A 25,817-nucleotide genomic window follows, 5' to 3' on the forward strand; every position below is an offset into this window, starting at 1 on the left:
AGGGCATCATCCACCAGCAAAGCATCTCCTGAAAACCTCAATGAAGTTAGTTCAGAAGGTGCTTAGTTTCAGTGAGGCTTGCATAAGAGACAGTAGAGCAAAGCAAGGAACCTCTAGTCCACAAAGAATCTGGTTTCCCTGACCTAATGGAGAACAGAAAAGCAGAACCAGTATCAATGACTGGAAATAACAATGGGAGTTGAATATAGCAGGGATTCCCTTTTCCACTGGCACTTTCAGAACATCTAATATAACTATCTTTTCTGATAGTTATATTTTGCCTGAAGAACATGGCTGCCTCTGTATGTGAAACATTGTACTCCACTATAACGGCTAGTATAATCACTGGTTTCTCAATTATGACTTTTGCCTGTACTTTATTCCCCAAACTCAGATTGGGGAATAAACTGGTTAACTGGTTTCATCAAACTGCTCTCCTTCAACATGAAACAGCTCAATGTGATTAAACAGATGTGCAAATGATTTTGCAAAGTGAACTGTTATCTGTCTGTTCGAATCTTGTGAAATACCTTTAGTGGGATAAACTTCAGGACTGACTTATTGGGAAAAAGTGCCCACATGGATTCAGAAACTTATGTTCTGATCCAGAGTATAGTGAAGCAAGTGTGAATATTTTACCAACCCAAGTGTATAGGACCAGAGCCAATGGCACTTGGCTCCATATTGTGAGGCAGAAGAGAATAGATTTAAAGGTATGTTTTCATTTCGTTTGGCATAATAATAATAATAATAATAATAATAATAATAATAATAATAATGATGATAATCTTTATTTATAACCCGCCACCATCTCCCAGTGCAGCATCACCAGATCTCAAAATACTACAACAAGGCAGTAGCACCAGCAAAAAGCCCTCCAGATACTATTGCAAAATATAGCCAGGTGGTAAATTTGGCCCATCGTTGAGTTGAGGCTGTCATCCTCTGTCTGACTTTGATCCAACTCATGAAGACCAAATGTTTCCAGTCAAGCTTCTTAAGATGGAAGATGAGTTCTGTCACAGTGTTAGTAGTTTTAATTACTTTTAATCTGTGACTAGGGATACAGTCCCAACACATGCTTTATTCAGTTTTATTGTCATTGGCATTTTATTATGTACGTATTAATGCTGTAAATTACTTTGAGACCTTAGAAATGGGGGAATCAAAACCAAAGAGTGCCTTATGGCACTTACTTGTTGGTAAGTTATTTGATCCAAGGTAGAACTCAAACATGAATACCCAGTTTTATTTTTCCAGTCCCTTTCTCAATATTTGGCCAAGAGATAGACCAGCTGTTTGCCTCACCAAAGCAGGTGGCTCTTACCTGTAATGACATCTCAATCAACATCAGGAGTTTCTTGATTCCAATCCAAACCTTCTTCCCTTTGACGCTTTGGGCAATAGTGCCGCGTTCTTTGTCTTTGAAGCCACTCAGGAGCTACAAGCAGGAGAAAGGACAAATGTTAAGAAGAAACCAACCACATTGAGTACTTCATTGTCCACCCCAGTTAGGATTTCAGTATTTTTTGCTCTAGAATTCATCTTTATGAACTGATTATAATCTTACTTGATATTTAGATGTACATTGACATCTCAAACATTTGGGAGCAAATTTTGGTCCAATTTTCATTGGAACTGATATGAAATAAAGTTTTAGGGTGAAGCTACTATCCACCAAACCTTTAAGCAAAATCATCAACATCAACTCAGGCAGTGTCAATAAATCCTCATGGATTTGTGCAAGTTTTAATTCACTAATCAATCCACTCAATTTGCATGTGACCGAGAACATGTTTTTGGGGGGAAATGTACACTCATGTTGTGGGAGTGATCATCTTAGAAGATTATACCACAGAAAACGAAGAGCATAGTTGTTAAGGTGTACTTGCTGATGAAAGTTTCTGCAAGTACTAGCATCAAAAACTATGAATTGGATCCAGACGTCACACTAAATGCCCATTAAAGTCAGTGGGACTTACGCCATGGATAAGATTATCTGAATCCTCATTAGATATCCCCACTTCATTCCTATTGACATTAATATAAGGGAAGCTTATTTCATTTGGACCTAAGGGGCACCAGCTTAGTATAGATGCAACCTATAATTGAAAAAAAAGCTGAAATTTTCATGCAATACCTCCGCAACAGAATTTCAGTCTTCCACTGGCAGCAGGCAGCAGAGTTTAGAAAAGTTACTCATTTGGACTAAGAATCTCATAGCTAACATGATCACTAGGAACACTAGCAGGAAGATTCCCTAGTTCTAAAAAAATAATATCCCTTAACTTCTAAATTAACATTCCTAAGCAAGAACTCAACTTTTCTCATTCCTGCAGTGAAAAAAGAGGTGGGCTTCTCTTTCAACATTCTTCCATCAGACATTCCCAAGTGCCTCTTAGCTTACCTCCAGGGCCTCCATGAGATGCTCTCCTGAGGCAATGTTTGGAACATGAATCATTGTGCTGAAAGCATCCAGCATTTCCATTTCTTGCAGGACATCCTTGCGACTGGTGGTCCCAATGATCAAGAGCTTGCGGCCCTGCATGAGAAAGATGGCACAATAGGAAGAAGAATGTCAACATATTTTCTTAAAAATATGCATACAAGCTTCTTGGAAATGTGGTTCTGCCACAGCCTATTGTCTGAGTAATAAACACCAAGAATTGGTTAATATGTAGGTTAAACCGGAGTTTTAAACATGCCCCTTCACCACTGAATAATGGAGGTTTTGAAGTATAGAATGGGCCAATAGACGTGAATGGTGATTGAATGTAAGTTTCTTAAATAATGTTTGGCATTGATTAGTCAGGAAATGCATGTTTGAAAATTTGGGTCTTCAGAAGATGCCAAAAGCAGAGATCTGCATGTTTAACTTCAATTAGAAGGACACTCCACAGGGTGAGACCTGATACACTTAGCTTTATAAAATAACTCATATTAACTTTTGAGAAAAAGAAGTACTGTCTCTGTTCCCTGTTGCTGAAGTCCACAAATTTTGCTGATGAACTCCACAAATGTGTGAAACAAGTGATTTTCTATTCATTACATCAGAAGAGTCATGGGCAAGTATCAAGAATGCATAGAGCTTAAACTATCAAATCATGCTCTTGAACCTGCCTAGATTTCTGATTGATGTTTTGAAGACGATGCTGGAGATGGTAGGAAATGGAGTGGAATGCAAGGGAAGTTCAGGCCTCTACTTGAAACATTTTCAAAAAGCACTAATAAGTAATTAAATTGTGCCACCACCACTCCACCTTTCTCACAAGTAATTCCACTGCTTGGCCTCTTTAGCAAATTTAACCTGATTATACCCAGAAAAATGATGAAATGCCAACTGCTGAAAGTCAAAAGCGGTAAGTCTTTTAAACATGAAAAGAAATCGCTGCAATGAAAGACAGAGCCCACCCGGACAATAATGCTTAGTTGCCAGCTGGAAGGGGTCATGAAGTTTAAACATGCCCGCTGGTGAGCAGTATTATCAAGCACACACCGAAAAATGTGAGACTGTATGTGAAATGGAGGCACACCCTTCGTTTGAACTATGAACACACTAATTAAGATATTAAATTATTAGAACTGCTATCGTCCAACTCGGATGGACACATAACTGTAATCCCCAAATTTATGAACACAGCTCCTAAGGGGAAATCTACATCTCCAGGGGCGCAGAAAGAACTGGTAACTCCAGAAAGGATTCCTCTGCTGCCAAGTACTGGCTGTGAGCTGCAGACATGGGGTGCAATAAGAAGGTGGAGGAAAAACGCCACTCCTACTCAGATGGAGACACATGTGTTCTGTATCAAGAGAAAGCAATGGGGAGCGGGGAGGGGGGGGGGTTGTTGAAAAGCAAGGTGGCAGGAAGAGTACTTACCTCACCTAGGGTTTTATCATTTATCTTGTTCATTTGGCCTGCCCTTCCTATTCGATTTTGTAAGGTGTGAACTTGCTTTTATTTCATTTGGTATTTTAATTTATTTTCTGATGTATTTTGTTTTTTGTATTATGTCTTTTACTGCATTGTATTGTATTTTAAAAGGGCTTGGCCTCATGTTAGCCACCCCAAATCCCCATCGGGGAGATGGTGGCGGGGTATAAATAAAGTTTATTATTATTATTTGAAACACCACAAGATGAGTCCACAGCAAACACACTGCTGGCTGTTGTATTGGATCATACGTCGGACACTTCCCAAGTGTCTAGGACTGTGTGATTTATTATTATTATTATTATTATTATTATTATTGACACAAAAGCACAGTATGTCACAGCAAACGAGATCTATATGCTGGATTTCGTATCACTAATTCACAAGTCAAACACTTCCCAAGCGTCTAGGACTGTGTGATGTATTTTCGAATGATGCGCGCAGATCCAAGTAAGGTGGCCTTTTGCAGTTGACAGATTGTGATTTTGTCAACGTTTATTGTTTCCAAATGCCGGCTGAGATCTTTTGGCACAGTACCCAGTGCGCCAATGACCACTGGGACCACTTGTACTGATTTATGCCAGAGCCTTTGCAGTTCGATTTTGAGGTCCTGATAACGGCTGAGTTTTTCCTGTTGTTTTTCCTCAATGCGACTGTCACCTGGAATGGCGACATCAATAATCCAGACATTTTTCTTTTTCACAATCGTGATGTCTATATACCATGCCGGAAAACCGCACTATTATTATTATTATTATTATTATTATTATTATTATTATTTACGTAGTTCTTTCCCTTGCTTGCTTCCCCCACCCCTGTGAATTACATTGTGTTGCTGTTAGGTGCTTTCAAATCATTTCTGACTTATGGCAAGCTTATCCGGGGCGGGGGGGGGGGGGGGTGCAAGATTTATTTAGAGGGGTTTGCCTTTGCCTCTGTGTGGCTCGTCAATGATCACCCACAGCTGAACAGGGATTTGGTCCCTGATCTCTCAGAGTCTGAAGAGTTAAAACACTATAATGCACTAGTATGAATCACACATTCCCTCATTTATGGCAGAAAACTACCACTCAATATTCCCAGAACCCATTTTTTTTACCTGATGCAATTTAAAACTGGCCCTCATAAGCCAGGTTTTAAATAAATCTATACCTAAAATTGTTGCATTTGAATCACGAGTTTGACTTTTACAACTTTTCTTCATGAAGCCTAACAAAAAGTATTAAAAATCAAATTAAGTGATGGCATGTTGAAAGTTTAACATGGTCTGAAATGTGGACCTGAGGGAAAAGGAATCATTTATTTGCCTTCCCGAACCCTGAAGCTGTCAGATTATCTAGAACCGAAGTAATCTCATTTTCAGGCTATTTCCACAGGTTCTGGCAATGCCGGATTTAACTGCATACATTAATTTTATCAGAATTATTACTATGTGTGTGGAATAACAGATCCTGCTTTGAGAGTAGCCACTGTTAGTGCACTCTTTCCTAAGGGTAGAAGCTGAACATCCTTGCAATTTGCAGCTACCCGACTTAGCCACAGTCAAGCAAGCACAAAGCTCCAACTTTCTCTGAATGCCTGACAATGTCTAGAAATATGGGCTGGAAATTGTTTATTTATATTGATATGTCAAGCATCTGCCTTAAAATTCAATCTCATTAAATAACCAATAATGATTACGATTTTCTCACTCAAAAGAGAGAAAGGAAGTGATTGATTTTATTTTATTTTACTCTAGAAATAACATGACTAGTTTGTAATCTTTGACACGCCAGACTGATTAAAATATAGCAGATATTTGGCAAAAAAAATCTACATGTCAGAAAGAATAGGAACATTTTAAATTCTGAGTAAACCTCTGTTTGGATTTAAACTTTCAAAGGGATCTAAACAGAGGTTTACTCAGAATTTAAAATGTTCCTATTCTTTCTGACACGTAGAAAATATTTTGCCAAATATCTGCTATATTTTAACCAGTCCGGTATGTCAAAGATTACAAACTAATCATGTTATTTCTAGAGTAAAATAAAATACCAGATTTTGGATTTAAAAAATGAAACATAGATTTAGTTCCAGAATATGCAAAATTTGGTACAATCCTACTTGTACAGCTATATAGAAAGAAATCAGCTCTCCTCCCTCTTGTTTGGAAATACTTTCAAATTGAAAATGGTAAGTTTTAACTGAATGCAAAGGAACAGAATGCCTTTTTGTTTTGAACACAATACTAGTTTTAAAATCCGATACAGCAGTATCTCAGACATATCAGGTCTTATTGCATTTGAAAAATATTCTCCCAGCATCTATAACTAAATAGGATAACAATTCAGTATAAGTTTTCTATTCGATACTGTTTTATATTTCACAATCATATATACATTGAAAAAAAGACCACTGTGCCACACATCAGGTGCATAATCTTAAAAATAAACACAATTGGCCCTCCGTATCCACTGATTCTGTATCCGCGGATTCAACCTTCATGGCTTGAAATTTGTATATAATTGTATAGAATAGGACTGAATCATCCACAGATTTTTGTATTCATGCAATATTGGAAGCAAACCCTGTGGATAGCAAGGGCCCACATTCTGTTCACACACTAATCAATTTCACTTGCCTATAGGAGGAAGCCTGCTAGAACAAATTCAATTGCACCCACCATCTCATGCTCCCCAGCTACCCATATAGAGAGAAACTCTCTTTCCGATGCTAGAGATATCATACATCTCCACACATAGCTTCATTAGTAGCTACTGATGGTCTCATCTTCCATAAATGTATCCAATCCCACTTTAAAGCTATCCAAATGGGCAGCCATGTCTACATCATATGACTATGATTTTGACAAGTACTGTGTGAAGATCTCCCTTTTATCTGTCCTGTCTCCCACCACTTTAGCTTCAATGTATGACCCTTACTTCTAGGACTATGAAAGAAGTTAAGCCTTATCTACTTTCTCTACATAATGCATAATTTATACACCTCTATCATATCTTCCCCTACTAACTTTTCCCAAGCTAACTCATAATCCTTTCCCTTTCTTCTAGTACTATTTCTTCGGGTTAGTTTCCTTTTGTTTATGGCAGTTCTATATCTATTTATCGATTGTATGGTCTATCAACATAATTTTGAATAGGCTTAAAAGTATGTGGGTGATGTCTAGACACTGAATTCTGAGGCCAATGTTTCCCTGGGAAATTGCTTTTAAGGAATCACAGGTTCTCAGGGTTAAAGTTTGAAAACCACAACACTAGAGCGCATGCCACTCTTAAATACTTCAGTCTTTAAGACACTTTCGTCTTTCACAAGAAATGGCACATAATTTCAAGTGTATTCTATGGAGGTGAAGTGGCTAAAAGTCTCGTTCAGCATATATTTTCCCCAACACCAAAATTAGAAGAACATATAGTGTTTCTTGGCAGTGGGGGGAAACCCTAGAATCTCTAAAGCCCACAGATAGACTGCCCCAAATATGCTAACATTTTTGGACTAGCTCAAGAAAGTCTCTGCATCCTCCCTGTGGAAATCTGTAGAGCAAACATAGGAAGGGTATCTAAAGCAGGCCTTGTTAGGGGGCATCCCCCCCCCCCAAAAGAGTCCACCGGACTTCTCATAACACTGACCAGATTGTCTGTCCGGCTTAAGGATAAAGGCGGGGGAGGGAGGAAAGATACGGCAATGGGCTTTCACCCTCTGAGTCCAATTGTTAGCTTTTTCAGAGGAACCAGCAGGGAACCACATGTGAAGCCTCCATGGGGTTCCCGAGCATCCAATGGCTTGTGTGACTCTGCATGTAGATGAAGCAAGCTTCTCCGGTTTGGCGAGCTGTTACTGCTCCATTCTCAGAGAAACTCTTTTTTCTCTGGCTTGGCTCCCCGCTGAGACAGCGCTTTTCAGGCTCTCCCCGCACCAACCTCTATTCCCTCCCTTCAACAATCTCTTCTCCTTGCAAAGCCCAGAGAAACCTGACTGAAATAAAAGAGAGAGGAGAGAGAGAAAGAGAAGGGGAGAGATTTTCCTCCCCTTTATTTTTAGAAAGGCTTTCAAAATTAATTTAAGGAGTCCAAACAAATATTGGCCTTGTTTTGAATTTTTCTCAGGCTAGTAAGAGATCACATGTACAACACCTTCTGTGCTACTGAAGAGGCAAATCACTTATGAGATTCCTGCAGTACACATGCTTACATTTTTACATAAGCTCAGGAAATCTGAACAGTGTGGATTGCAATACTCCTAATGAGCTCTGTGACCAAAAGAATTTCTAACAAAAAATACAGATGATGTGCTTTGAAAGCTGTGCAGATATAAAAAAAGGGATTTAAAAAATCATACGAGCTACTTGGCATAATAAGCCCATACAAAGCCACAGCATTCACCAAGGAGAATAAAGTTTTAATATGTCAGGGATATGTCATTAGCATGTGCAAGCAAAATTTACAGAAAGCAGGAGACAGATAGACCAAGTGAATGGAAGGACAGCCCAATATGATTAATACAATCCCCTCATTGTATCCAGAAAGTTTATACAACTCTTGATACACAGACAGTGGAGACAAACATGCCACAAATGCAACCTTCTGAATGGACTGGTTTCAATTACTGTGTCTCCTGTACTCGAGCCAATGAGGTTGTTTGCAAACTTTGTCCTCAAATGCAAGACTTTATGGCTAAGCATCCATTATCTTACCAAACAAAATGCTGCAGAAAACCTTCATGCTGTAACCTTATCATGACAGGGTCACGCGGGGAGGTGTTGTACAAGTGTGCCACCGTGTGGAATGATATACATTTAATTATCTATCCCATTAGTATCTCACCCTTTCTTCCAGTGGCTCAAAGATGCCTCCATGGGGCTATTCCATACTCTCCTCAACAATATCCCAGTAAAGTATTTAAGGCTGATGGAACAAGTCATCAGACAAGAGTGTCCAATTAATATAATCATGCCTCAGATTTTGCTGTTGGAGGGAGGTACTCTCAGACCACTGAACTATAGAAAAGCATAGAAGTAGCCTTCAAAAGTATTGAATACTTTGCTGGTTACCTTTCAGAACACCTTTCAGAAACCAGCCCCAATGAACTCTGCCAACTCCATGTAAACAGAAAAAAGTGATGAAACTGCATTAAACAGTTTGAAGTGTGAACCATTAAACAGGACCATACATAGCATAATTTGGCAGAAGAGATGCAGAGTGTGACATTATACAGGGTGAGACAGCATAACTTCCTTTTTTAAAATGCGCACCATTCAGTCGGTTGAAGACGTAGCGGAGCGCTAGTGGTCTCGTTCGAGAGGCAGGAGTATAAAGTTTTGTCCTGACACAGTTCAGTCACCATCATGCGTTGGAACAGTGAGGAGCGTGCTTGTGCCGTTGAGGCCTACTTTTGGAGCGGATTTGGAGTGGGCGGCCCGCTCTCCAGATTTGGCCCCTTGTGATTTTTTTTTAATGGGGCTTTTTGAAATCCTGTGTTTATGTGAACCGTTCAAGGACCCCACAAGATTTGAAGATCAACATCAAGGAAGAAATTGCCAACATAACGCCTGCTATGCTGGCAAGAGTCATGGCAAACGCCAGAAATCGGTTTACTCGGTATATGGAGAATGGGGGACGTCACCTACCTAATTTGATCTTCAAAACTACGTAAAACAAAACTTTAGGTATGTGCCTACATTATAAAAAAATTCTGATTCATACAATGGGTTTTATTAAGTTTTGAAAAAAGGAAGTTATGCTGCCTCACCCTATATAAAGAAACTACATTCTTCAGCAACTTTTCCTTAAAAAAATTTAGTCACTAAGGTTCCAGTCTCCAAGGCTGCAAAGGAATGTTTTTAAGAATCTGAGCCTGCTGAAATCTCAGAAACCAGGGACATGTCTGAAAAAAAGATTTCAGTGACTGAAACAGAATGTCACTGGCAGAAGCAAGGTAAATAAAAAGTACAAATTCCATTACAGTATATATGCATGTATATGTTTAGAAATTTGAGTCAAAAATTTGATCCCAAAAAACTGGGTGGACTTACATGCAGATCAATATAAGCACCACAATGGGAAAAAACAGTTTTTAACTGTTTTTATTGGTCTAAACCTATTTTCCTGTAATATTTTAATTTAAAAAAATGAATCCTGCTTATCATATCAATACTGAAAAACATTATTTTAAGCATTAGATAGCTTGATCAACCATGTTTTAATGCTTTTTAATTATAACAATCCAAACTTATTAGACTTGGATATGGTTTCTGTCTTTAATACACCATATTTGTACTGCTTAGTATTCCTCTTCAATCTGAATATAGGTAGACTATACACAATAAAACATAGAAAGTACTCTCAGATGAAAAAAATGTTAAGCATTAGTCCTACTTGAAATGCAAAAAATGCAAAAGTACTTTTCAGAGAAACACACACAAAAGCACTGGCATTATAAGCTTTGAATAAAAAACACTAGTTTACAGGCCTTTTCAGTTCCCAGTTTCTGAATGGCTTTTCTTGCTCAATTAAAAAAGACACAACTGACACTGAATACTGGTCTAGCAATGAATAACTGGCAACAAACTGTTAGCTAAATCAAACTCCATTGTTGTAAATTGATTGGAAATAGTAATAATTGCTATGTTTTAACTGTGTGTATAATCAAGGCATTGAACGTTTTCCTAGATGTTTGGTGTATGCTGCTCTGAGTCCCCTGAGGGGTGAGAAGAGCGGGATATAAATGAAGTAAATAAATAAGTAAATAAAAGACACACTGACCCCCTTTCTTTGCTGCAGCACCACTTCTAGACTTTTTGAATGTGTGGGCATGCAAATGGTTGTGGTTCTTTGGCATTTCCCCTCTGCCGAGAGAGTAGATGTGGTCAGGGACTCCTTTAGGTTAACCTGGGATGGGCTAAGCCACTATGTTATTTGACAAGCAGTTGCTTGGTCCATAATTTCCAGGACATTCCCAACCCTGCCAATCTAAAATCTGCTATTATGGAAGTGGCCAGAATGTAACTTGTGACTTTTTACTTGGAAAGTAGGTGCTTTTTAATAAGACATTGTGAGTTTGAGAAGGCTTTGCAAATCATCATCATCATCATCATCATCATCATCATCATTTAATAACTTATTAATCGCCCTCCATCCGAGAATGCTCTAGGCGATTTACAGCTAAATTATAGAAAACATACTGTCCAGTTTGGTCACTGGAAGTTTGCTTACTGCAGAATTTCAAATAACTGATTCACTGTTTCATTTCCATCTCCAAGTCCTAGAATAGAATAGTTATTATTTTTAGTGTTTAATGTTCTGATTTTATATTGTTGTGCTGTTTATTTATATAGGTTTTGTATTTTATGTTATTTTATTTTCTTATTTTTTTTTGTTGTGTTCATGTGTTATATTGTGTTACTGAATTGATGACCGTGGCCTCATGTAAGCCGCCCCGAGTCCCCTTGGGGAGATGGTGATGGGGGTATGAACAAAGTTTTTATTATTATTATTATTATTATTATTATTATTATTATTATTATTCTCAAGCTATCAGATGTGGTGAACTAGCAATGTTTCCCTCAATGCACCAAGGACATATTATTATCATTGAAACTCACAGCAAGCCACTTTCTATGAACCACTTTCAGTAGAACTATCCCAGAATGTCCTAATTCTATATCCAACCATTTGTTAATATCTCACATAAATGAGCACACACAGATCCCAACCACTGAGTTTCCAAAGATGTTCATGCTGCCTCAAACTGACGACAGAGACCTGTATGATATCTGTGGCTGAGTGCTGTCCTACTGTCTCCTTTGCCCTGAATGTGCACAGTCCACATTATAAACATTTTCTCTTGTGGCAGAAACAGAGAATTTACCTGTGGTGGCGCTTTCTTCAGTAACACCAGAAGAGCCTGCAACACCAGGTTGGAGAATCGGGGTCCAATCGGAACATAATCTGAAAGGTGGGGAAGAGAAGACAATTTATTAAAGTTTACTAAAATCAACAGCAAAATTTAATTACTGCTCTGTTTCTTTTTTGGAGACCAAATTTTAACAGCTCACATTGAACTGGTGACCTGAGAAATATCACAGAGGGATTCCATTTATGTGCTGTTAAAGCATCCAAGCCTCTTTAGACCTACAGTTCAGAGAAGTCCACAAAAATGTGCTTGCTCACCTGTACAAACAGGAGTTTAGCTCTTGAATATCTGTCTACTGTGTACGCGTTCCTTCTCAGCCTTTTCCTCACCCTGCATAGGCTTTTACATCCTATCAACTTAGAATCATAGAATCCTAGAGTCGGAGGAGACCTCATGGGCCATCCAGTCCAACCCCCTGCCAAGAAGCAGGAAAACTGCATTTAAAGCACCCCCGACATCCAGCCTCTGTTTAAAAGCTTCCAAAGAAGGAGCCTCTACCATACTCCGGGGCAGGGAGTTCCACTGCTGAACAGCTCTCACAGTCAGGAAGTTCTTCCTCATGTTCAGATGGAATCTCCTTTCTTGTAGTTTGAAGCCACTGTTCCATGTCCTAGTCTCCAGGGCAGCAGAAAATAAATTCGCTCCCTCCTCCCTATGACTTCCTTTCACATATTTATACATGGCTATCATGTCTCCTCTCAGCTTTCTCTTCTTCAGGCTAAACATGCCCAGCTCTTTAAGCTGCTCCTCATAGGGCTTGTTCTCCAGACTCTTGATCATTTTAGTCGCCCTACTCTGGACACATTCCAGCTTGTCAATATCTCTCTTCAATTGTGGAGCCCAGAATTGGAAACAATATTCCAATTCCAATAAACAATCAGATGGTTTTGAATTTTGCTCCTGTCTTAGAAATGGCTTAGAAATGGAGATGAGCACCACACCCCGGAGTCAGACATGACTGGACTTAATGACAACCTTTACTTTTTATACAATTATTAAAACTATAGAAACCTTATATCTTATCCCTCACAACTTGGTGTTGTCGGCAAATTTGATGATCATGCCTTCGAACCCTTCATCTAAGTCATTAATAAAGATGTTGAACAGGACCGGGCCCAGGACAGAACCCTGCGGCACTCCACTCGTCACTTCTTTCCAGGATGAAGAGGAAGAATTTGTGAGCGTCTGGGTTCGTCCGCTTAACCAATTACAGATCCACCTAACCGTAGTTTTGCCTAGCCCAATACACAGGTTGAGTAGTGATATCCACACACTCATGAACATGAGCTCTGGCAAGAAAATTGTGTGTATGGATCTAGGTTAGGGTTGCTGGGTGAAATAAGGTGCAAGGTTGTTGTCCCATGAATTGTTGTGCAGACAAGGAAATCGCAGCAACAAGCAACACTTGCTGAAATTCCATCTTCTATACAATTATAAAAATGTGTGGAGCCCCCGGTAGTGCAGTGGTTTAAAGTGCTGAGCTGCTGAGCTTTTGACCGAAAGGTCGCAGGTTCGATTCCGGGGAGCGGTGTGAGCTTTCGCTGTCAGCCCCATCTTCTGCCAACCTAGCAGTTTGAAAACATGCAAATGTGAGTAAATCAATAGGTACCGCTCTGGCGGGAAGGTAACGGCGCTCCATGCAGTCATGCTGGCCACATGACCTTGGAGGTGTCTATGGACAACGCCGGCTCTTCGGCTTAGAAATGGAGATAAGCACCACACCCCAGAGTCAGACATGACTGGACTTAATGTCAGAGGACAACCTTTACCTTTTATACAATTATTTACACTATAGAAACGTTATACCTTATTTCACTTGACAGTGCTAAACTAGAACCGGGCTCAGAGCAAGCCACAGAAAAGTTCTCAACTGCCTGCCCAAGGTATCCCATCCTCCATATTCCTCACCAAGGAGCCTTTCAATGTCATCCACAACCACGCAGCTGAGCTGTGACTTGTAAGCATCATCGAAGATCTGTTGGTGAAACAAGAAAAGAAAAATAGTTTTCATCTCTAAGCACAACAACTGCACTGGGCTTTTATTTTAAAACAAAACAAAGCAAGGGGGTAAAATTAGTTAACACATATATACTGTAGTTCAATTTAAATTTTAGCAAGCAAAAAGGTACAGAACAAATAAAGTGTTGATTTATATGCAAAACTCCAGATATTCTCTGATTGTAAAAATATTCTTAAAATGTGAGACAAATTCCAGGAGCAGCAACTTGGCAACAACTGCTACGCGGAACAGGCACAGTCTAGCCTGAAGAACAGGTGTTTTGAAGTCTTTGCTAAAAATGCAGAGATTAATGAAGGAATATCATGCATTATATATTGCCAGTAATTTTCTCCCTCCTTTGGGGAGGTTATTGAATGCTTGGAATTCTTCCGAAGCCCCCAATTTGGGGGAATTCAAGCATCCTCTTGCTGGTTTGTATTCAGTACTATCAATTCCCACATGCCAATCTTTTGAAAAGAAATTAAAAACAAATGCTCAGCATTTGTAAGATCATACTATTAATTGTGGCTCAAATCCCCTTAGGAGAATATCTGTATTCTAGAAAACAGGTAAATATTTAATTATTTGTAGTAAACTCGGGGATGGTGGTTATATTGTCAATCTTTGTCTACTATGTAAACCTGAGAGTTCTTTACCGCTTTTCTGTTATCTAGTAATTTTGTAGGTGATAATAATGCATGTAATTCTTGCAGCCTCAGTCTTCTAGTGTATTTCACTTAAACAACATTGAATTATGTACATATTACAAACTAAGATGTCCTCTATATTAAATGCTATCCCACATTTTTATTCTGGAGGACTGAAGTCAAGACATCTCAATTTGAAGACTGGCAGACATCCAATAAGAACAATAAAAGGTTAAAATGTAAGGAGTACCATTATCGCAAGATGCAGAAGAACTGTAAAACGTTTCCTCCCTAACACTTCTGGAACATGAGAAACATGAATTTATCGCGATGGCTTGCAAGATACCATTCCAAATAAAATAACTCCTACATTTTAAGAATGGATCATCTACATAAATAAAAATGTAATGTTCGTTTGTGGGATTAACAGAACTCAAAAACCAGTGGGCCAATTGACACCAAATGTGGACGGCATACACCTAACAACCCAATGTATGTCCTTTACTCAAATTTTTTTGATTTTGTCATTTGGGAGTAGTAGTTGCTGGGATTTATAGTTAACCTACAATCAAAGAGCATTCTGAACTCCACCCAAAATGGCAGTGAACCAAATGTGGCATACAGGACTCCCATGACCAACGGAAAACACTAGAAGGGTTGGGTGGGCAATGACCTTGATTTTGGGAGTTGTAGTTCACCTACATCCAGAGAGCACTGTGGACTCAAACAATGATGGCTCTGGACCAAACTTGGTACAAATATTCCATATGCCCAAATATGTAGTTTGGAGAAAACAGACCTTGACATTTGGGATTTGTAGTTACTGGGATTTATAGTTCACCTACAATTAAAGAGCATTCTGAATCCCACAAACGACAGAATTGGGGCAAATTTCCCACATAGAACCCCCATGACCAACAGAAAATACTTAAGGCCATCCAGTCCAACTCTCTTCACCAGGGCAAGAAAATGTAATCAAGAGCCCTCCTGACACAGAGCCATCCAGTCATAAATATAGATAGATAGATAAATAGATAGATAGATAGATAGATAGATAGATAGATAGATAGATATGATTCACACACACAGAGAGAGATAGTATTTGAAAGGGACCCCTAAAGAAGGTCAATAATATGTTCCATGATCCAGAGTAGGCAAACCAGACAATCTCTACATCAACACTGACAAAGAAACAACAAGAAATACTGTTTACCCACAAGCATAAAGAAATTACATATATTAGAAACCAACACTTTCTCATTACTTTATTTTCCAGATCACCAGACTTGACCACAGCAACACGTGGCAGGGGACAGATAGTTTATATATAAAATTGCTTTCCCCATTATCATGTGCTATCATTTAAGAAAAATATTTAATGAATTAATTAATATCTTGCTTTTTTCTTGTACAAGTTCTTAGCTGGCTGCAGGATCCAAGGTAACAATGACTTTTGAGCTGGAAAAAGGTACAAGCTATTTGCTGCAGATGTCCAATACTATAACAACTACTTTGGAATGCAAAGAGTTTCCAATGCCAGTTCTGATCTGTGTTCTGCTCATTGGAATGCCTTTGCTTATGACATCTCGCTGTCATTTCAAATGGCACCTGACTTTAAATCTGAACTGACCACTTAATTCATAACAGCATTTCAATATGGCACGAAGTGTAGGCTGAAAAACAGTGAAATAACAAATTGCTCTGTACAGTTGCAGCTTATACCTTCTTAATTGCCTGGCATTTGGCAGTTTCTGAAAAGCCAATCATCTTGTCAGGAGAGCAGATCTTGATAAAGGGGAAGTTAGATTCTTCTGCAATCTTTGCAGCCAGAGCTGTTTTCCCACTGTGAGGGGGACCTGTCCACAGAAACAAACAACTAAACCCAGGGCAAACAAAATAAATACATAACATACAAGAAATTTAGACAAGCCTAAGAGAAAGAAAAAGGGCATCAACAAACTCATCTATACATTGAAAATTTACTTGACTGAGTGAGATGCTCATTCATTTTCAAATCCTTAAAACAGTTGTGGTTATAGAATTATTTATAGCCAGCATTGCAACACCTATCCAGGTGCTCAGTCTAGTAGTCTTCTAGTTCTAAGTAAAAAGGGTTCCTCAGAACAGAACAAGCCTCATTCAGGATACTCCTTGTTGTGCCATCTCAGCTTGTGCTAAAATCTCAAAAGTGATTTTGGAATGCCCTAAATTTAAACATGATGTGAGAAAGCTTCAATATCCATGCTGAGCCCACCTTGTTGCGAGTATTTTGGGATTTCATACCCTTTATGGTTCTGTGTTAAATTATTTCTGGTCGAAACCATTCAATTGGACATAGACTTGCTCTATTGGGAAATCTGAGTTTTACTGGAGATAGTGCCATATAAATTGCCATATAAAATCCAGATTATCTGCTTTGAACTGGATTATATGGCAGTGTAGACTCATATAATCCAGTTCAAAACGGGTATTGTGGATTATCTGTTTTAAATGTTTGGATGACTATGTGACTGGCGCAATGTTCAATTTGTTTTATGATATTTTCATATGTTTAATATGTTTTAATGTTTTTAATTTGTATTTATATGCCTGTTGATATTAGTTAATTTATGTTATGTATTGCCTATGGGGGAGTATAGGCGGTGCTACCGCCAAAAAGTATCCTTTTAAGATTCTAGAGAGTTCCAAAACTGTCTGCACAGGCGCAGAAAACCCATATGTATGCATTTCACAGTGACCACGCAGAGGAAGGGGCCTGAATGTGATGGTATGATAGTTCCATCACCATGGACCAATTGGTACTGGTAAGATAGAAGCTTACTGGGATTTTCTACAAGCTATTTCTTAAAGGGACTACTTAGAAAATCTGACACTGAAATGGTTTCTTCATAAATCTTGGAGATCTCAAATTATAGATCAAGGAGGAGTACACTATGCTGGTTCTGCTGGACCTGGACAAATGACTGTTACAGTCCTTTTCATCACCTTCCTGCCACCCTCTCCCCTTATGTGTGCTTCCTGTTTGTACTGAGTCTGCAAAGTTGGAAGCAGAATCATTATTTTCATCAATTCAACTATAATGACAAGTCATCATTAAGATACAGGGCCATAGTTTCTTCCAAATACACAACAGTTAAACCGGAATTTGGAGCAGTTCATCCCATTTTAAGCTCATTTCCATTTCCAGGATGCAGCAGCCCCTGGTGGGGGAAGAGTGATGGTATGCCAATCACAGCAAACCAGTGTTGTCAAAAACATGGTTTCCAAAGCTATTTTGGATATTGATGTCCAGTTTTAGTTTAACTGCAGATTACAATCTGTGCAGTTATTTAGATATCACAGCAAACTGGAGCTGACTTTCTTTAATAACAATTCAATGTTTAATGAAATAAAAGCTCATGGCTGCCATCACAGTGAAAAAATTATCTAATATTTTCCAAATTCCCATGACTTTTTCTCCCAAAACACAAGGCTTCTTAAATACTAGAAAGTTCTAAGTAGTTTCCTAAGAGCAGTATATTTTCTCCCTCCCTTCCAGAGCAGTCTGTACAGAGAGAAACTTACCTTCCAAGAGGACACTGACCAAGGGGGTGCGATCACTGTTTTTGGCCTGCTGAACTAGAAGTTCACCATCATCCAGCACCCGAGTGACAGGATCACCCCATTTAATAATACCATTCATGATATAGCTTGCATAATCCTCCTGGTTGGTCCCAAATGCCTGAAAAAACAATAGATGTATCACATCAAGGAGGAGTTATCAGCCCTTCCTTATTTTACCTTTTTGGAACAAGGGCCATAACAGGCTGTCTCAATGTCCAACAACAAGATTTACAATGGGCCCACTCACCGGCTTGATATCATTATCCAGAGAAGCAAAGAAGTCACCCCTTGTCACTTGCAGAGATTCTGCCTTCTCCATATCAACTTCTACTTTGGAGGTGGCCTAACAAGAAGAAGGGATAACACATTACAAGATAGCCAGCTAAGCATTTACTCACTGATCCAGTTGTTACTGATCCCAGCAGCCACAGAGACATGCTTGGTAAAGACACAAAAGAAGACTTCTCTGTGGCTGATGTCAGAGTGTGAAGTTCCCTTCAAAGAGAGAATAGGCTTGCCTTTTTCAGCTGTCTTTCTACCAGTAGACGAAGACCTGTATATGCAAGTAGGCTATTGACAACTGACTGCCTAGTGAGACATAGGCTTTGAATAGGTGAATGTTGCACTCCTTATTTTTATGCTTTCAAAATATTTTGAATTCAAAGGTGTATTAATGTTATAGTGTGATCAAATGTTCTTTAAGGTTATTATTTATTTACTACATTTATATGCCGCCCTTCTCACCCCGAAAGGGACTCAGAGCAGCTTACAAGTTATAATTGTTTCAAATTTGTGAGCTATTTTCTTTGGACTTCATTCTGGTCTTTATGTAATACGATTAAGACACAATAGGTGTTGCTATGGCCAACCAGCTAGGCTGTTAAAGTACTCTCGCCGCAAGGCTGTGGGGCCATGGAGGCACCTTGGCCAGGAATTGTAAGGCAGCAGGGTGAAGAGGTGTTGCTATGGCCCTGCGTAGTAGGTGTTGCTATGCACCATGTATGCTAAATCAGATTACACTGAAAATGTAGGCTCACTAGAAAGACCTGTGAGAATATACATCTGAACCATCCTCGACAAGTTGTGATCCTCCAGATGCAGCCTGACTGCAAATTTCATTGTTCTTCACTATTGACTATGCTGTCTAGGGCTGCTGGGAGTTGTAGTTTAACCAAATCTAGAAGCCACATATTCCTGCCCCCTTCCTGTAGTTTAGAGCATTACTTTCAGAATGGCTATTCTGAAGCAGAAATGTATTGTGCATTTCCTTTTCTGGTACTGAGGTGTGTACTCATCCTACCAAGCTCTACTGAACTCCTTTGGGTGAAATATTGGTCAGAATTGATATTCTAAGCTCTTGCTCTCTCCTCACACTTTCCCTGGGCTTTCTACACCTGAACCTCAGACTATCTAATGATAAGAAACCTATCTTTCTTTGTGTAGTGTTCCTACTTAAAATGTATTTCCTTGGGTCTAGTCCTTAGTGGTTTCTGTCATGCATGTGGCAATGTGTTGGGTCACTATGGCGTGAGGCATGTCTAAACTGTAAGAAATGAAAACATTGCATTCACATTTGCCATCTTCCCATGTGATACACACGCACACACATTTTGACCTTTCCTCTCTAAAGGTGAAACAACCGAAGTAATGCATTTAAGAAAAGAGGATATACTTTGCCAAGTGTTTTGGGGTGTGGGCAGGAGGAGACTGATTGAACATGACCCCTACTCCATGTGTAGAAATGTCAGATAATGTGCATTTTCACATTAAAAGAAGGGGCTTCCTAAAGCATTGTGTACAGCATTATACTAACAGCTGTGTATTCCCGTTTGCACTTTTTGTCCTACACCTGTTACAGAATAATAAAAATAAGCATTTCAACACTCTCCAATATAGAAAACCTGATTTTGCTTGTTTCAGGTAATCTCTACTGCCTTCACCCTGACATTTCACTGTGCGCATCATTCATTTCCTACTAAAGGCAGGGTGACCTTTACAACTAAAAAATGAACAGGGGAAAATAAAGGGAAAGACACCCTCCTACATCCCATCCTGAAAACCTGCCTTCAGGAGCTAAGTATTAAAATGCTTTGTGGATGTTTATCTTCTGTACCCAGTTAGCACAACCCACAAGAAGATGCTATTGTGCGAATCCATTAAACCAGAACTTCTCAGACATTCTGATGTAGGAAATAGTCACTTTTTTTCTAACATGTTAAGGACAGTAATGGGAGACAATTGTTTCTCCTTCCAACTCATAGTAAGCAGTCAATGTCTCAGAGACCAGCACAGGTCCATGAAGCACTGAACTAAAATATACCTCAGATAATGTTTGTAAAGCAAATGTCTAGCTCTCAAAGCAGAAGAGAGAAAAAGTTACATGGGAGATTCAGAGACCAACAACAAGATAAATAGAGCAAAGCTGTTCAGTGACTGGAGGATAGAATGACAATACTATACAGTACAATACAATATAATACAACACAGAGATTGACAATACTCCTATCTCCTATCAGGGGTCATTTTAGCACAGGCAATATAATAATGGCACCATTTTTTCTTCCTTGAAAATCTCAATTATATGATATATGCAAACAAAATGAATAAGGAACGCATATAGCCCCACCCAGAACATTTATTTTTAAAGAGTCCAAGTCAATTAAGTGGGCAGGTCTGGGCATAGACTGAGCCTATGTTACAGATGGGTTATCAGAGGTCACAAATCAGAAGGCACTAAGAAAGTTTAGGACCAAATCTAAACTCTCTTCAAGTCTCACAAATCTAGTAACACATAAGTTGATTCAAAAGTAGCAACATTCAAGCACAAGTTGAGACCTTATTCATATAGTACCCACAATAGTTGCATATCTGCTTTCCTGCCAATGTGAAGGAGAGGTTTATTTTTAACACAAATGACCAGTAAATTATACTGGCTGAACTCTTCTTCGTATATTTCTCCTCTGTGTCCTGTTGCTATGTGTATTTTCCCTCAGCTAGCTCTGATACCACAAAAGTGAGCAAAGCAGGAGAAAGTGCTTCAGCTACTGCGAGTATAAAGAGTTAGGAGGCATGGGGGAATCCTTCTATTAATCCATTACACCTCTTGAAGAGGAGCAGGCATGTAAATGACAAATGTGACTTCCCCAATCTAGTTTGACCCTCAGATTGCAGGTGGAGAAGCTCTATGTTTAAATGCCAACCCATGTTTCAAACAAGCTCTCCTGTGCATTAAAAAACGGATTGTGAAGGAAAAATAGGCCTGTAATTCTCTTTCCCTGACATGCTAGCTTTCAATTACAAGGTTTCTTTAAAGTACAGCACAAAAAACTCTGACTCACACCATCCCTCCCTTGAGGTCTGAACGTTAAAGTCCCAGTGGTATCACACATTAATAATAATAATAATAATTGTTGTTATTATTATTCTGCCAGCTGCAGAAGGCCACCTTTCTGGGATCTGCACGCATTATTCGCCAATACATCACACAGTCCTAGACACTTGGGAAGTGTCAGACATGTGATCCAATTCAACAGACAGCAGAGTGTCTGCTGTGGACTCATCTTGTTGTGTTTCAAATAACAACAATAATAATAACTTAAATTTTGTACCCCGCCTCCATCTTCCCGAAGGGACTCAGGGCGGCTTACATATGACACAAAATGCCTAAAATAATGCTATCCAAAGGTGATGTATACAGGCAGTTCTCAAGTTACAAATATCTGACAAGATTCTAAGATGCCATCCCCCCCACCCCAAAAAAAATCTCTAAAAACAGACTGTGTCTTTGAATCACAGGTGCTTTTTTATATACAGGTCGTTCCTGAGTTACAAACATTCAACTTACAAACAACTCATAGTTAAAAATGGGGTGAGACAACAGGAATTGAGAGAAATCTATCCCTAGGTAGGGAAATTCACTCTGGAGGAATTATTATGGAGAAAAGGTGTCTCTATTGAATCTTTCTCGCCAATCCTTGTTTCCACAACAAGCCAAATTTTTCAAAATCCAATTGTCACAAGCACAGAAAGTGAGGTGAAATCTTCCGAACAGGGGCACAAATAGCAAAATAAACACCACTGGGGTGTTAACCCTTCCCTGTGCTATCCAAAGCTATATATAGCCATATATATATGGATGGAGTTACACTCAAAAATGTACCTGTTCCAACTTACATACAAATGTAACTTAAGAACAAATGTACAGAACGTATCTTGTTCATAACTCGGAGACTGCCTGTAAATATTTTTGGCTGGAGTTACACTTAAAAATGTATCTTTTCTGAGTTACATAGAAATTAACTTAAGAAAAAACCTAGAGAATCTATATTGCATGTAACCAAGAGACGGTCTGTACACATTGGGAGGGAAACGGTGTACTTAATGATATCTAATAATTATTAGTTATAGCAAAGAATAAAATAGCAGATATTCAAATTTATTACGATCAAGTAGAATTCATGCCTTTTCCAAAAGAAAAAAGGATGTAGAAAAGAGAGAAAACAGGGACGCAGCAATGGTTTCACAATGAGGACATCTGTTGATGGAATGGGTTGGAAGAAATCAAACCTTAATGTGTCTGTTCATAGCAGTGGACTGTGCTGCACGAACCAGCCCCTCAAGCTCAGCACCACTGAAGTTCTTGGTCTCCACTGCCAGTTCTGAAATGTCAACATCTGGCCCAAGCAGCTGATGGGTCCGCATCCTTGCAGTGTGGATGTTAAGAATCTGTATTCGTCCCTTTTCATCTGGCAAACCTAAAAAGGGAGAACACCTCTGTGAGTCCTTTAATTCAGAGAATACTGCTCTCTTTCTTGACCACAAGGCTAATATTTGTAAAGGAATAACCCATCCTGCTCAGATCCCAGTTTTGTACTAATTCCCTCTATTTTGTGTTCTGGGAAAATATATTTTTCTGATTTTGAATCAACCAAATTATTATGTCTAAACAGGGCTACTGAATACAAACATGGATTTCAAACTATGGCAGACTTTCTTTCATCTCTGACCATGTGAAAACGGAGAAGAGGAGGATATGTGGTTTTAAAATTGCCACAGCAAACCATGGTCACTGACTCTATGTCATCAGTTGGAAGTAATTCTCCATGCTAACAGGAACAGAAAAGAGACAGGAGAAAAAGTGGAGCCAGCACCATGTTCACATCAGTCTACCAGTTTTTAAAATGACCCCATCAGCAACAGTGAGGCAAGTGATAAAAAAAAGGAAGAATATTTTTCAAAAGTGGTAGACTAATGTGGGAACTCCCTCCTCTGCAAAGCTAACCTGCTACCCACCTTGTTATCATTTATGTGCTGTGCAATATCTTTTTTGTTGCCCAGGCTTTAAGTACTTTAAATATTTGCATTGTTTCCCATTGCTACATTAGTTTTATGCCATTTGATCTGTTATCATTGCTGCCTGTGTTTTATTTGTTTTAATATATTATAAAAGTCCCAGAACCACAAAATGAAGAACGGCATAGACTTTTTTAAAAAAAATTACATTTAAAAAAAAATCAGAATAAAAAAGCAGCATACACAGAGAAGTTTTTCTTTTTCAGTATAAGTTGTGATAAAATTTCTTTTAGGTATAAAAATACGCTTGTGTATTTAAGACAAGCTGATAAAATATTATTTAGGCTAATAACAGTTAACTCGTTTGCAATACTGTAAAAATCACTGGTAATAAATCTGACTCCTGGAAGACCTTTCTGGTTCACATTATAATGTTATGTCTTTTGATAGCATCCCTTTGCATGAATGTTCCCATTGCTTACTTACCAATCTCCATTTTCACCTCCAGTCGTCCAGGTCGCAGGAGAGCCTCATCTATCAGGTCTGGCCTGTTAGTCATGCCTATAGACCAAATGAAAACTGTTAGGAAAGGTATCAAGAGAGCCTGAACAGTTTGAACATATGGATCAATGCCATATCTTGAACTGAAAGAGCCCTCTTTGCCATTAAGCAACAGGCACAAAGCAGGATGGGAAAGGATTCTTTATTATCTCTATCTAACACCAAACAAGACATGTTCATACCAATGACCAAGATGTTGTTCAACTGCTCAACTCCATCAATTTTGGACAAGAGCTGGTTCACAACTGTGTCATGGACGCCAGTACTGCCTGCCATGCTTCCTCGTTGTTTGCAGATGGCATCAATCTCATCAAAGATTATGATATGGACACCACTGTTTGCACCAAGCTAATGAAGAAGAAAAAGAAAAAAGTATGTCATAGAAGAAGGCTTTTTGCCATTTTTCTTTTTCTGTATTATGTAACCAGGGACACTGCTTGTCCAAGCCTCTGATGGAAAACAATTCCAGAACCAAGTACCAGTCACCTAAAATGTATATATTCTGCAGTCTTGACTCAATCACAGACTGTAAATCTAACTTGGTCTTCCCAAATTTGATTTAAAAGTTGTAGAGGAAGGGTGAGGCAATGGTGGTCCTTGAGAGATATATATGCTCTTTAAGTCACCACCGGTACTTTAAATACACGTGTTTCCCAGTCTGCATTGATATCAAGGGGGGGGGGGGGGTCTGATTTTTAGAAGTGTTGATGCATTCAGACAAAATAAAGGGCACTATAAAACATCTCACTGTAGGAAATGATGCAGTATCAGAATAAATGATCTAAATAAGAAGTGGGATCTTAACACCTCGGTGCTTTAAAGTTTGGCAAATGTTTTATGGTATAGAATATCTTCTACTGCAGTGTTTCTCAACCCTCGTAATGACGTGACCCCCAACCATAAAATTATTTTCATTGCTACTTCATAACTGTAATTTTGCTACTGTTAATTCGTAATGTGAATATCTGATATGCAGGATGTATTTTCCCATGAGCAAGAGAAAATACTGGAAGGGTTTGGTGGGCATTGACCTTGAGTTTTGGAGTTGTAGTTCACCTACATCCAGAGAGCACTGTGGACTCAAACAATGATGGATCTGGACCAAACTTGACATGAATACTCAATATGCCCAAATGTGAACACTGGTGGAATTTGGGGAAAATAGACCTTGACATTTGGGAGTTGTAGTTGCTGGGATTTATAGTTCACCTACAATCAAAGAACAGTCTGTGTCCCACCAAGGACAGACTTGGGCCATACTTTCCACACAGAACCCCCATGACCAACAGACAACACTGTGTTTTCTGATGGTCTTTGGCATCCCTTCTGACACCCCCTCCCGACCCCCAGGTTGAGAAACGCTGTTCTACTGTGATGTGTAAAAAGAAGATAAAGTCCAACAAACTGGAGTAGACAACTTCACAGAGTCCAATGACCACTACTGACCTCCCACAGAGGGTTACAACAAGATTGTAAATGAACCATCGGCTGTTCTAAGACAAGATGTATCATTCACTATGAAAAAATAATATCCAAATGATACATTGTGCCCCTAGAAGCCATAGAAAAAAAGTATAATTTGCTGAGGGCTTTTGGGGGGCGGGTTCTGTACATTTAGAGGTTAGGGGAATCCTAGGTACTAAATGTTACATGCAGCCAACAAACAGACCTTAGGATTGCAGTGGGATCATCCTAGTGCACCCAAATACTCTTACGATTCCACTACAATCCTATGAACCCTTATAAAAAGAACTAGACACCATGAAAGCTATTAGAAGTAAGACCCCTGAATCTCTCTGCCATCTCTTTCTCCTATATCATGTTTGGTGGTTAAAATGCAAAACATGCTGTTTGCAAGGATGGAGCACAACAAAAT

At 39.0% G+C, this 25,817-nt stretch overlaps 1 protein-coding gene across 2 annotated transcripts in view; it reads right to left on the reverse strand.

Annotated features, from left to right (window-relative positions):
- The window catches only part of NSF (N-ethylmaleimide sensitive factor, vesicle fusing ATPase), a 91,114-nt gene that overhangs the window by 4,559 nt on the left and 60,738 nt on the right, over positions 1–25,817 (reverse strand). For both annotated transcript variants that reach the window (XM_060781169.2, XM_060781170.2), the window contains exons 10-19: positions 24,124–24,289; positions 23,867–23,941; positions 22,655–22,842; positions 18,336–18,431; positions 18,050–18,206; positions 16,208–16,341; positions 13,748–13,814; positions 11,795–11,874; positions 2,408–2,542; positions 1,328–1,441 (exon numbers count right to left, since the gene is read on the reverse strand). In XM_060781169.2, the coding sequence (XP_060637152.2) occupies positions 1,328–1,441; positions 2,408–2,542; positions 11,795–11,874; positions 13,748–13,814; positions 16,208–16,341; positions 18,050–18,206; positions 18,336–18,431; positions 22,655–22,842; positions 23,867–23,941; positions 24,124–24,289 (1,212 nt within the window). The remainder of the gene's footprint in view (positions 1–1,327; positions 1,442–2,407; positions 2,543–11,794; positions 11,875–13,747; positions 13,815–16,207; positions 16,342–18,049; positions 18,207–18,335; positions 18,432–22,654; positions 22,843–23,866; positions 23,942–24,123; positions 24,290–25,817) is intronic.

This window comes from Anolis sagrei, chromosome 6, assembly GCF_037176765.1.
Source record: "Anolis sagrei isolate rAnoSag1 chromosome 6, rAnoSag1.mat, whole genome shotgun sequence".
Classification (NCBI taxonomy): domain Eukaryota; kingdom Metazoa; phylum Chordata; class Lepidosauria; order Squamata; family Dactyloidae; genus Anolis; species Anolis sagrei.